This window comes from Alosa sapidissima, chromosome 4 (genome assembly GCF_018492685.1).
Source record: "Alosa sapidissima isolate fAloSap1 chromosome 4, fAloSap1.pri, whole genome shotgun sequence".
NCBI lineage: Eukaryota > Metazoa > Chordata > Actinopteri > Clupeiformes > Clupeidae > Alosa > Alosa sapidissima.
In genome coordinates this window covers 32,089,022-32,101,727 of record NC_055960.1, presented here as the reverse complement: position 1 = coordinate 32,101,727, position 12,706 = coordinate 32,089,022, and the positions used below count along the sequence as shown (strand labels likewise).

Sequence of the window (12,706 nt, the reverse complement as noted above, 5' to 3'; positions counted from 1 at the left end):
CATCATACCAACAGTAATATGTTGGTGGTAGTGTGATGGTCTGGGGCTGTTTTGCTGCTTCAGGACCTGGAAGACTTCAAAGTCAAAGTCAAAGTCAGCTTTATTGTCAATTTCTTCACATGTTCCAGACATACAAAGAGATCGAAATTACGTTTATCTCTATCCCACGGTGAAGACAAGACATATTTTACCAATTTAAGTCCACAGACAAACATAACATTCAAGTAAACAAAAAAGTAAGTAAATAAGAGGGCACATATAATAATGAAAAAAAATAAGAGCAGCAAAATTTGGTTTAAATTGTGCATAGACAGTCAATAAAATACTAGTGCAAAGTCAGGCCAATAAAAGGCTTGGGTAGTTCTGTTTGACCTAAGTAAGAAAGAAAGTGACATAGTGGTGCAAGTTATGTCTTGCTGTGATAAACGGAACCTGAAGGAGAGTGTCCGGCCATCTGTTCGTGATCTCAAGCTGAAGCGAACTTGGGTTCTGCAGCAGGACAATGAACCAGGTCCACCTCTGAATGGCTGAAGAAAAAAGCAAAATGCCAAAGTCCTGACCTGAATCCTATTGAGATGCTGTGGCATGACCTTAAAAAGCCAGTTCATGCTCGAAAACCCTCCAATGTGGCTGAATTACAACAATTCTGCAAAGATGAGTGGGCCAAAATTCCTCCACAGCGCTATATAAAAGACTCATTGCAAGTTATCTCAACGCTTGATTGAAGTTGTTCAAGGCCCAACCAGTTATTAGGTTTAGGGGGCAATCACTTTTTCACACAGGGCCATATTTGGATTTTTTCCCCCTTAATAATAAAAATCTTAACCTAATAACTGCATTTTGTGTTTACTTGTATTTTCTTTGTCTTATATTGAAATGTGTTTGATGATCTGAAACATTTAGGTGTGACAAATGTGCAAAAAAAAAAAAAAAAGAAATCAGGAAGGGGACAAACACAGGTCATCCCACAGGTGTTGCTATTGTCAAGGTGGGTGTCATAGAGATGGCATCCTCTGTGCTCCTGTTTTGATGGTAGGTCCTAGGCTAATTGGAAGGGGTCCAGTGAGGGTGGTAAGCAGGTCTTGAGATGGGCCAGGACCAGCCTCTCGAAATATTTCATGATGATGGGGGTAAGTGCAACTGGACGGAAGTCATTAACCCGTTTAATCCCAAATTTTTCCCAGACTTGAATATATCAAAATCATGTGTCTTGAGTAACCCTTTGAAGTAATCAATTACTATTTTTTCAAATTTTCCTGAAAAAGTGGGTGAAAAGGAGTGTTTTATGCTTGGTCACAATTGTGACCGTTGGGAAACAACATAGTCCGGTTTTAGGGATTTTCACACATTTCATTGTGCAATCATCTAATTTTCAATAAATTCCAGTCAGAGATGATAAGGGGACATTGTCCCAGATCTGTTCTTTACTTTTAATTTTGTATCACAATACAATACTCAACATTGCCTCTGCAATTCTCTATTATATTATAAGTGTGCCGATTTTTATATAGAAAAGGCATTATATCACACTATTATGACTAGTGTAAACAACACCACCCTACAATACAACAGCAACCACAAATGTTACAAAAAGTGAAGTTGTTTGTCTGTTTGTTTGTTTGTTTATTGTTGTATTATTTAATTTTATAATTCTTTATTTAATTAATGTATTAATTACACAACAGATTGTCCTGCAAGTCTACTGCCATATTTCCAATGCCATTAATTGCCTTTCCATTGGACCAGCAATTGGTCTCCTTTGCTCAGTGGTATTGTTAAGGTCACTAAATGAAGTAGGCCTACACCTATGTTACCTGGTCCCTATGCTCCAAAGGCCTGGCCTTTGAGAAATGCCATGTGATACAAATTTAAAAGTAAAGACCTGGGACAATGTCCCCATATCATCTCTGAATGGAATTTAGTGGAAATTATGTTCACTCGTCATTATGTTTACGTCATCATGTTCACTCATGCTATGAGAACGCTGAACAAAGTTCATATATTTCAATTGCATCCCTCCATACTAGACACCTTAAAGATGATGTGGTCCAAAATTCTTTGTCCTATGTTTACATAAACATACTTTTCTAAGCTTTAGTTTGGGAGCTTTTGGGTGGACATTTTCTGGTCAGGGTGCAACCAAAACATAAGCAGCTCTGGCCATGTGACAAATTACACTACAAATTTGGCACTGCACATATTTAACTGAGACCCTTTCAGGTTTCTATTATTGGGAGAAATGTATTGATAATTCATCCAGTAACAGTTTTAGAGGCACAGGAGCAAGATTTTTTGTACGGTTGTGACCATTGTGATTAAACGGGTTAAGGCTTGTTGCAGTGGAGTTGCAGTGCAGTGGGGATTATCTCTACTTCTACTTGAGTATGGAAAGCAAAGATCCAAGCTCTAAGCTAGAGCTCTGCTCTAAGATCTTTGATGGAAAGTCTGTAGCCTAATTTTACCATCTCTGGGGCTGATAATGCTATTTTGTTGACAGCTTGTCTGAATTTACCAGTAGCCTAGAGGGTACCACTACAAGGTGGTACATGTACCACTACAAGTACCATGATCCTTTGCAACTACGTTGCTGCAGGCTGCTAGGCCATTTGACGAGAAATGCTAATGTTAAAATCTGTTTGTTTTGGTAGGTGGTTTGAGCAGCCTTTGTGATTTGGTATGGAATTCCCCAAGAGTATGTTTTCCATTTTAGCATTCTGCGTATATTGGACCCACACAGCACAAGTACTCACACACAAGGCTGTAACATTGATGTTGTAAGAGGAAGGCGGTGCCTGGATATTTCTCAGGCAGTCAGGTGACTGGGGAATTTATTGAGCTATTGAACACTGCTGGATCGTTGTTTTGTTTTGTCCATTTCTGCTGTAAACAGCGGAACAGAAACAAGAAACTGCTATGTCGCTTGCGTTTACATCGGCTGTCAGAGCTGCGGAAAAGATTTGCCCCTGAACTACATCACAAGGCAAGGACCGTTTAGTCCATCAGACTGCAAGGTAAGTGACCCATTGTGTTTTTTAAACGATACAAGCTAATGCTAGTATGTTTCTGACTTTGCTGTGCGTTATCTTGATCTAGCTAGCCAGTTAGATGGCTAGCCCACGTTAGCAGTGTTAACGTTGACTTACTGTATGACGTTAGCTAGTCAGCTAAGTAACTAAAACAGAAAGCAAGCTTAATACCTGCCACCAACAAGCTACAATTACAAAATGTTCATTAGCTAGGTGTCTAACTGAACCTTAACGTTACCGAGTAACGTTAGTTACAACAACCGACAACAAAGTTAAGTTAACAATACCTCAATGTTGTAGTAACGTTAACATTAATATTTATAATTATATATATATATAATATTTATAATATGATTGGGATGTCAGAGTTATCTAGCATAGCTTCTAACGTGTTGGTCACCAAGTGAAGGTTATTTTGAATGCAGCATGCATGGTAAAATAAGAGCTTTGGGTCAACATTCATGTCGGTTAACGTTATACATAGTCACGTTACAGCTGTGCAGTTAGCTTTTGAAGCAAGCTAACGCCAACATATGATCAGTTGTTTTTAGTGGTAACATTATGTTCAGTCACATGTTAGAACCAGCTAGCTGACGTTTGATACACAGATAACGTTATCATAGATTAGCGGTTAGCTTACATTTGATTATGTAACATTAATTTAGCGTTACAATCTCAAGCTAGCTAGCTTGTCGTCGGCCAACGAACGTATACATATGTTACTCTGCCTTCTAGTGCTAGTTCTAGTCCGTCGATGGTCAGATAGATTCAGAGAGATATTTGCTGCGGTTATAATAGAGTTACTATCGTTGATGGTCACGGTGCTGAATTTAGTGCTGTTTTTTGCTGACCTTTCATATATTTTCTACACGATATGTAGTTTTGCATTATTTCCTCGTAGGCAAAAAGTCAAATTAACTGGCAGTGCCACGAGTGTGCGCCCTCACTCGCTAACAACCGCTTGCTTATTACTTTACTTGTTTTCCTGTATTTTAGTGCGCTTCCAATGTCGTTTTTGTTACAACAAAAATAAATAAATATTTTGTTACAAACATAAATAAATTCTTAAACTTTGTTAATTATTATGGGCCCAATGGCCCATAATAATTAACAAAGTTTAAGAATTTTAAAGGCGGCACCAAAGCTTCGCTCTGCATTTTGAGTGGTAAACAACCTGTGGTCTATGTGGCCTGAAGTTGTGGTCTGTGTGACTGACTACCTTTTGCTGAGTAGCGCTCACCACAGTGACCTCTTCTGTCTAGGCCTTGGGTGAATGATGCTGGACACCGGTGCAGAGGCGGTGAGATTTGCCGTGTATGACAATGTCACTTTCATCCCAACCCCTGAGAACACCTCAGTGGCTCCCACCTGGCCCTCAGGGTCCGAGACAAACATCACCAAACCGCACAAATGCCTTCAGGTTCTTTATGAAGACATCGGCAACTCGAGGTAAACTTGGCCTTCCTGATGATTCATGCATTCAACATAAGCACATTTATATCTGTGTGAATATAATCAACAAAGATGGACCCAAGGGCTGTTAGACTTGAGGTTACTACTGCTTTTTTGTCTCCATACTACTATGGAGCGTTGACATGAAGTGGAGTTGGAATAGGAAAGGACAACCAGCCCTGCATGTATTCTGTTCCAACTGTGTGTAATGTACTGGCCTGTCCTTGTCATTTCCATATAGTGTGATGCTTCTACGCTTCAACACAACATGCTACAACCAGTGAGACTGTAAAACAGAAAGTACCGGTTACATTTCGTTCGTGTGAAAAGTCTTTCTTCCCCTTTTTACCCTCTCCTTTTAATATTCTCACAGCTGATTACTTATCACCTGACTTGTTAATTCCCAGAACAGGGTGATATTTAGTCCCTTTACGGTGTCACTAACTGTCCCTCTTGTCAAAAGATGCCATATTATTATGACTGTAGCTAGCATAGCGGTCATATAGATTTAGTCAGAGTTTTTTTTTTCTTCCGGATTTTTTTTTCTCAGTAATTTTGTGTCAACGATTCCCGGGACACTGAAAGACCGGGCTGCATGAAACTTGGTGGGCATGTAGCCCCACTAGGATGACACAGAAACAGATTTTTGTTTTGATCTGTTGGACTGGACCCCCGAAAGGCCAAGTCCCGCGACCCCCTTCCCTCCAACCGGCAAAAACTAAATGTGTTCTCTCATAGCTAGACTGTCAGCACCAAAGGTACTGTTAATGGCAGCCTTTAACAATCTGATTAATTATTTTCCAATGGATAACTAGCAGTCAATCAATGTATAACTGGCGCTCCTGTGGCAGAAGAAGGCTGCATTGTGTTCTTTCACTGGTAAGCTCACACATCTTCGAGCTAGTCATCGCAAGTAGAGATTTTCATAAACAGAGCATCCACTTTCGGAGAACATTATGGAAACACTGTGAATTGTATGCCTACATATATGGCTACTGAATGTCCCAGCTCTTAAACATGTTTGTCTAAAAATGTTTAGAAGAATCATTTTGCGACCCTCCCATATTTTTGGTGACCCCCCCCCCCCCCCCCCCCCCCCCGGGGTTCCTGACCCCTAGTTTAAGAACCACTGATTTACGCCATATAGCGTTAAAAATGAAAAAGCAAAACTGTGGCTCTGTAATCGCCGGTATCTTTGGCTGACGTGTTCAGAACTGCATGAAATCTGACCTGTAGGATTAGTATGACACCCTCTGAAAGCACGGTCAGTTTCGTGGAATTCCGTTCATGGGGGGCCATACAATAAATGCATTTATGTGTACATTTAGTGACTACACAAATCGGCCTGCAGATGGTGGTGTTTAGCGAAGGGTTGCCTGATGAAATTAAAATGTACACACTCACATGCACCCACCCACACGCACATACATAAACACACCCACACGCACAAACACACACACACACACATGAAGACACACACACATAAAGACACACACAGGCACATAAACATACACGCACACAAAGGCATACATTTCATTACATTACATTTACATTTACATTTAGCAGACACTTCTTGACCAAAGTGACTTACATATGTCAGCTATATAACAAGGGATCACATTGTCCCCGGAGCAACTTGGGGTTATGTGCCTTGCTCAAAGGCACAACGGTGGAAGCCGGGAATTGAACCGACAACTTTCAGGCTACTGTACGCTAGCCCAGCTTCTTAACCACTACACACACACACACACACACAAGCACACATATACACACAAACAATACAAACAATAGTGTTGTAGCGTTGTGATTAAACGTCATACTGCACCATGATATTAAACGCAATGGGTGGCTTTTGTCTACTAATATGTGGAAAGTCCCTGGATGACATGAAACAATCCCCCCCCTACAGAGTGCGCTTTTGGGATCTGTTGCTTCTGATCCCTAATGTGGCCTTCTTCATGTTCCTGCTCTGGAAGCTTCCGTCAGCACGCGCCAAGATCCGCCTCTCCTCCAGCCCCATCTTCATCACCTTCTACATTCTGGTGAGTCGGTGTCCATCCATGCAGTCAGCCCCGACGTGTTGTTACACACTGTACGAAGGTTGGTTCCTTTGTAGATTTGATGTAGATACTAGAGACCAACAGCTGAGTATTTGTGAGTTGAGTACCGTGTAGTTTTTGGGGAAGTTAAAAAGAAAAGGCACACACATCTAGGTAGAAGTTATTTCTAGGTACTGGACCAAAACATTTGACAAATGGAAAAAGCATAGAGTTGGCACAGTGGATGCTGTTCCCACATTGATTTAATGGCACAGTATTTTATCACCACATGAACCATTAAATCAGTTTGGGAGCAGGATCCACTCTGTGGACTTCATTTGTGGATACTTTTGAATATTCCCGAAACATTTCATTTTAGAGTCCTTTTAATCCTTTTGGATTCTTGTTTTTTCCCCTAGGTGTTCGTAGTAGCAGCAGTTGGCATCACCCGTGCGATAGTGTCAATGACTGTGAGCGCGTCCAGCGCAGCCACTATCATTGACAAGGTAAGGGCATCTACACACGAACACTGGGTCTGGAGCAGCATTGTTTTACTGGTCTAACGGCTCATACACACAGTTGCGTGCGTTGCAGTGCTGGAGACGAATCCCGCTCACTTTACATGGGCTTAACGTCATCCGTTGCCGAACTGAATTGTCGGTCCGTCGTGTCGCTCGCGTTGAGAACTTCAGCTGTTGCTGCACCAACGGACGGCACCAGCCAATCAAATTACGAACAAGCGAACAACAGACGGCACCAGCTAATCAAATTACAGTTATACCTTAAGTCATTTGCATAGCTACCGTCGGGAACACCCAATGGCAACTGTGTGTATGAGCCGAAAGTGAGAGAGAGAAAAACCCTGAGGGGTATTTCACAAAGGCAGAATTAAGACATCCAAGATAAGTGATAAAGCGAGGTTTGACATAGCGTTGTCTGGTCATCCTAGCTCAACTCGTTTCACTAATGCCAATCCAGGATAAGTAGGAGCGACTATGTCAAGCCAGGTATAAGTAAATCAGGATGTGTGCGCGTTCTCGTTTCTGCTCCAAAGTGCCCACGGTTGGAATAAAAAAGACGCGGAAAATAGCGTCATTCACACAAAGTGAACAACCGCTTTTGACATAGACTAACAATGAAGTAAAGTTGTCCTTTGTGGAATGGGGAATCACAGCTATTTCTGTAAAACAGCAGGAGTAGGCGTGGTAGACCAACTAAATGCAAATTTATGTATGCACCCACGTGTGAGTGCTTCCTTGTCTCGGCACGCAACGTCATTAAGAAAGCGCTTGCCACTGCAAATATGCACATAGTATGATATACCTTAATATTATAGTTGAAAATACCTTCGAAAACTTGCCCCTACAACTACAGTAGGCTACTCATCAAACGTCTATCAATAAAATAAGCAAACAATGAGTACCTAGGCCTATGTTAATAATTATAAGGCTATCACAATTAAAATAATAACCATATGGTAGTAGGCAGACTATCTGTTTTGTTTTGCGAGCAAATACATTTAGCAAATAGTTTATAAATGGAATAAAGCTCCTTAAAAATTAGCACAGAGGTCTGATGTGAATGACAGCTAGCTGAACCAATAAGACGACATAATTACTATTAGAATTAACTTAGCTTGGCTGTTAGCCTGGTCGGGACCAGGCTAGGTGCAGAGAATAAATCCCCATGGTAACTTATGTGCCATCTCTCTTGTGAAACCAAGTCAAGGCTAAATTCATCCAGGATAACCTAAAAATCCCGTCTTAATCCCTTATCTAGGTTTTGTGAAATACCCCTCTGGTCATAGTGCTGACTTGCTTATTTTTTGCAGTTCAATTTGCTGACTTGTCCAAGATTGTTGTTTTGGCAACGGTGATTGCACTTGAATTGTCATCAATAAATGCATCACATGCGGATTGTTTGGCTGCCCTTCTGCCGTTCTGGAAGGGAGGGGCTCACCCACATGTCGGCGTATTGAAAACATCTGTGAAATTATTCGCCGCATCTGCTGAGCTGTCAGGGCTGTGCTGGCCTGGATCCGAACAAGCATTACACAGTTCTTAACGGCAGAATGAGTCATTGGAAGATTGTCATGCTGTTGGCTAGCCTCATTTAGTGCTTTTTGAAAACTCACTGCACAGACGTGTGGGGAAGGGTGGGTGAAGGACCCAGGCTGCAATCTCTACATGGTCCAGTGAGAACATGTTGAAATGAACTGCTCTGTCTGAGCGGACGCGTTTGCTGTGCTTCCTCACAGGTGCTGTGGGAGATAACACGCTTCTTCCTCCTGGCCATCGAGCTCAGTGTAATCATATTAGGACTGGCATTTGGTAGGTCTGGAGTCCTTCCATTTAGAGTGGAATGTTTTTTTTAAGGAATATATTTTTAGAGTTGAAGTTGTCAGAATTATGTGGACTCTAATATGTAAACAAACTTTTTTTAATTTATTTTTTGGCTACTGTTTTGTTTCCAGGTCATCTTGAAAGTAAATCAAGTATCAAACGTGTATTAGCCATCACTGCGGTGCTGGCGTTGGGTTATTCCATCACACAGGTAAAGCCAGACACTCAGACTAACCCCCTCCAAATATTGCCAACTGTAATACTTGCCATCAATAAACATATTGGTTTAAATAAAAAGTGTAAAAATGTATATAACTTGTTGGCCCATAGGGAACTTTGGAGATTCTTTATCCAGATGAACATCTCTCAGCTGAAGACTTCAACATTTATGGCCATGGAGGACGTCACTTTTGGTTGGCCAGTTCCTGCTTCTTCTTCCTGGTAATTACCCAGTGTCAAGCAAACATTAGTAGTATTGAGTTTGTCTGTAGGCTTGGTTATAAAAGCCCCTTTTTAACACTAGTAGTATTGACTTTGTCTGTAGGCTTGGTTATACAAGCCCCTTTGTAACACTAGTAGTATTGAGTTTGTATGTAGGCTTGGTTGTACAAGCCCCTTTTTAACACTAGTAGTATTGAGGTGGTATGTAGGCTTGGTTGTACATGCCCCTTTTAAAGCTTATTCTAATTTCTTTGTTCCTTAGATTTATTCTCTTATAGTCATCCTTCCCAAAACCTCGATCAGGGAGAGGATATACCTACCATGTGAGTATGAGTGTAAAATACATTGTGTGTGTGTGTGTGTGTAGACAGACAGTTTTGTAAATCAGTATCTTGACTCATCAGTTGGCTGACACTCATCCAAGAGGCTCCAGCCTAAAATGTCCTCATCAGCCTCTTTCCTTTTCTCTTGTACTCAGCCAAGAAGAGTTTCTATGTGTACGCTGGCATTTTGGCTGCCCTCAACCTGGTCCAGGGGCTTGGTAGTGCCCTGCTGTGTGCAGACATCATTGAAGGCCTCTGGTAAGTCATTACGCTCGCTGTATCTATAATTGTGCCTCATAGATCCTGGATAAGACCTGGCGAGTAGTGGACCTTGAAACGCTTGTGTTTGTATTTATGAGCGCAAGCAGGACAGCAGGTTCATAGCTCATCTAAACCTTGTCAGGGCAGAAATATATCTTTTGTGTGAGCACTTTCACTTTTACCTGAGGCCCTACATTTCAATCTGTCCGGCTCGACTGTCTCTCCCCCTCCCCCCTCCCGTGTCGTCTATTTCTGTTTTGCTACTATAAATCAGCTCATGTCTTATTGAAGGCTTATTGGATTCTGTCTCTCTCTTTTTTCTGGGCAGCTGTGTTGACGTGACGACGTTCCTCTACTTCTCCGTGTTTGCTCCGCTCATCTACGTGGCATTCCTCAAAGGCTTCTTCGGGTACGTTGTGGGCGAGGCCGCCTGCCTCCCGCAGACATCGCTAACCGCAGTCTGTCAGCAGATTGGGCTGGCAATAAATGAAGGGATATTGGATCGGAGCGAGATCATAGCTCATCGCTCTGGCATTAGACAAACATCTGTCTTCGCTGTGAAGCAAGACTTTTGTATCTGCAGAGCCAAAGCTGCCAAATTAAAACTTGAAAGCCAGCATCTATTAACCTAGAAGTATTGGAATTTGTTTCAGTTACATGTTAACAATATACTTTGATATAAGAAATGTCTGGCTATATTTGGTGTCTCGTTTCCAATGCATTGCCTATAACTGACTAATCGATGTGCATCTCTCATGTGGATTGATGTCTGTCAGTCTTAATCTTGTGTTTTTATTAATGTATTTATAATTTATTTTCAATTAATTCATTTATTTTATAATTTGCCAATCTATCCTCTCTTGTCTGCCCTCAGCTCCGAACCCAAGATCCTCTTCTCCTACAAGTCTCAGATCGACGAGCCGGACGAGACGGACGTGCACTTGCCCCACACCTCGGCAGGGATGGGCCGCAAGGACCTGGACCACAGCTCCTTCTCCAGCACCCAGATCGACGGCTCCGGGGCCTACCTGGACGACGTGGCCTCCGGGCCCTATGGTGTGGGCAGCATCAATAGCATCGACAGTGACCGCTGGAGGGCGATCAATGCCTAAGAAGGAGACGACGGGTGATGGACATGGAAAGAGCGAGAAGCAAGAGAGAGGAGGAGGAAGAGGAGGAGGAGGAGGGGGAGGAGGAGAAAAAAAGAGCGATAGTAGGCAGGAGGGAGGGGAACCAAAAGGACTGAGCAGCACAGCACAGCACAGCACAGACAGGGAGAGGAGAGAGATCAGGAGAGTAGCAGAGCGCTCCTCCCTCTCTTTTCGTGGAGAGGCAGAAACAGGGGAGGACAAAGGGACACAGGTATACGTGGCGTGTGTGTGTGTGTGATGCTCGCTGCTCCAGGGCAAGAATTCTTTGGCAGTCTGCCCTCACTCTGATGTCTCCCTGTAGCATTGAGAGCTCCACTGATGCATACCAAGCCAAGAGGCTGATTGTGATTGATGTCCACTACTACCTTAAAGTATTGCATCCTTTTATTTTGGCCTGTAGATGTATTTATGCACATTTTTTTTTTTCTTTCCCCTGTCACAGGCAAGCTTTTGTATGTTTATGCAAGCTTTGCATAAGTCAAATTTTAATTTGATGTTGCGTTCGTACTACCTGTTGTTTGTTTATTTTGTTAGTTAGTCCATGCTGGGATGTCTTTGATCTTCTGCTGCTGCCTTGTGACTGTAGACTGATAGGAGTCATGTAGTGTTATGTCTCTGTAGTCTGCCTCTCTGGTCCGGCCAAATCTTGGGCGATCAGAGGGAACCTTTCCTGAATGACGTTGCACACTGAAACTGTGAGACACGTATACACACACACACACACACACACACATTCTCTTACCTAGGTCCATATCTGTAGCGCCAGTGCTCATCCCTCTGCAGCTAGTATGCTAGCATGGTGTCCTGCTTGCTTGTGACTGACAGTCAGAGATCCCAGTGGTAACTCCTACTGCTGAAAAATAGTCCCCCCAGAAACAGATATGTCTGTTCACACCAGTATTGACTTGCCTTTGCAGTAACTATCTACTGATCTTAAGACACTGCTCCCTGTTCTCAGAATTAAGCCTGAACATATGACTAGTAGTATTTAGGTACTTTGCCAATGCCAACCAATGCTACTGTTTGAACTGTAAAGTGAATGGGTTTGTGAGTTCATATACTTCCTGTGTTCTTGTTGAACTGCATCCACAATTCAGTATAATCTGGGTTGAGTGCTTAAGCTCAAACCCTCTTTCACCTTTCAGACCTATGAGCCTTGTCCTGTCTGGAGAAAAGGACGAAACTCTTGACCCTTCATTAAAGTAAGAGGAACAGGTGACATCAAATTCCAGGGAGGACTCTCCCCTATGTAATGGTTGTGTGTCTCTAGGCTTTTAAATTGGCAATATTTATTTATTTTACTAAGTGATCTCTTACTTGTAAGCCTAGCAAGAATCACATCGGCACTGCCTGTTTTAGATCTCACAAACATGTCATCAGCTCTGATGGTTACTAAGGATGTAGCCTGCTAATAACCCCCAATTAATTTTATATTTAATGTATCTCAAATGTTGTATTCAATTGTTTCACTTTACAGAAAAAATAGAGGGGTATTTTTGTGACCAAATAATGTATATATTTTGAATGTTGTGGGTGAAACATCTGTTTTTTTCCCCATTCATAAAACATAGATTTGCCCAAGATGTGATTGGGGGAAAACAAAATGTGTTTGTAATGTTTTGTTTTTCCTGATTGTGTTCTCCCATTTAATAACATCCACTGCAGTTAAGT

The 12,706-nt window shown here is 42.0% G+C and overlaps 1 protein-coding gene across 1 annotated transcript; it reads left to right on the top strand.

Moving 5' to 3' along the window:
- Positions 1-2,603: 2,603 nt before the first annotated feature.
- tpra1 (transmembrane protein, adipocyte asscociated 1) lies at positions 2,604-12,639 on the top strand. Its single transcript, XM_042089763.1, has 11 exons — positions 2,604-3,011; positions 4,289-4,475; positions 6,388-6,520; positions 6,937-7,023; positions 8,775-8,847; positions 8,991-9,070; positions 9,190-9,300; positions 9,563-9,623; positions 9,779-9,881; positions 10,213-10,293; positions 10,759-12,639. Exons 2-11 carry the CDS (start codon positions 4,300-4,302, stop codon positions 10,994-10,996), a joined length of 1,143 nt encoding a protein of 380 aa, XP_041945697.1. The 5' UTR covers positions 2,604-3,011; positions 4,289-4,299; the 3' UTR covers positions 10,997-12,639.
- Positions 12,640-12,706: the final 67 nt, after the last annotated feature.

Bases quoted from the DNA above. Each gene is read 5' to 3' on its own strand.
- tpra1 (XM_042089763.1), top strand. From the start codon at position 4,300: ATGATGCTGGACACCGGTGCAGAGGCGGTGAGATTTGCCGTGTATGAC. The intron at 8,848-8,990 runs GTAGGTCTGGAG...TTTTGTTTCCAG, and splicing joins CATATTAGGACTGGCATTTG to GTCATCTTGAAAGTAAATCA. The intron at 9,301-9,562 runs GTAATTACCCAG...TTTGTTCCTTAG, and splicing joins GTTCCTGCTTCTTCTTCCTG to ATTTATTCTCTTATAGTCAT.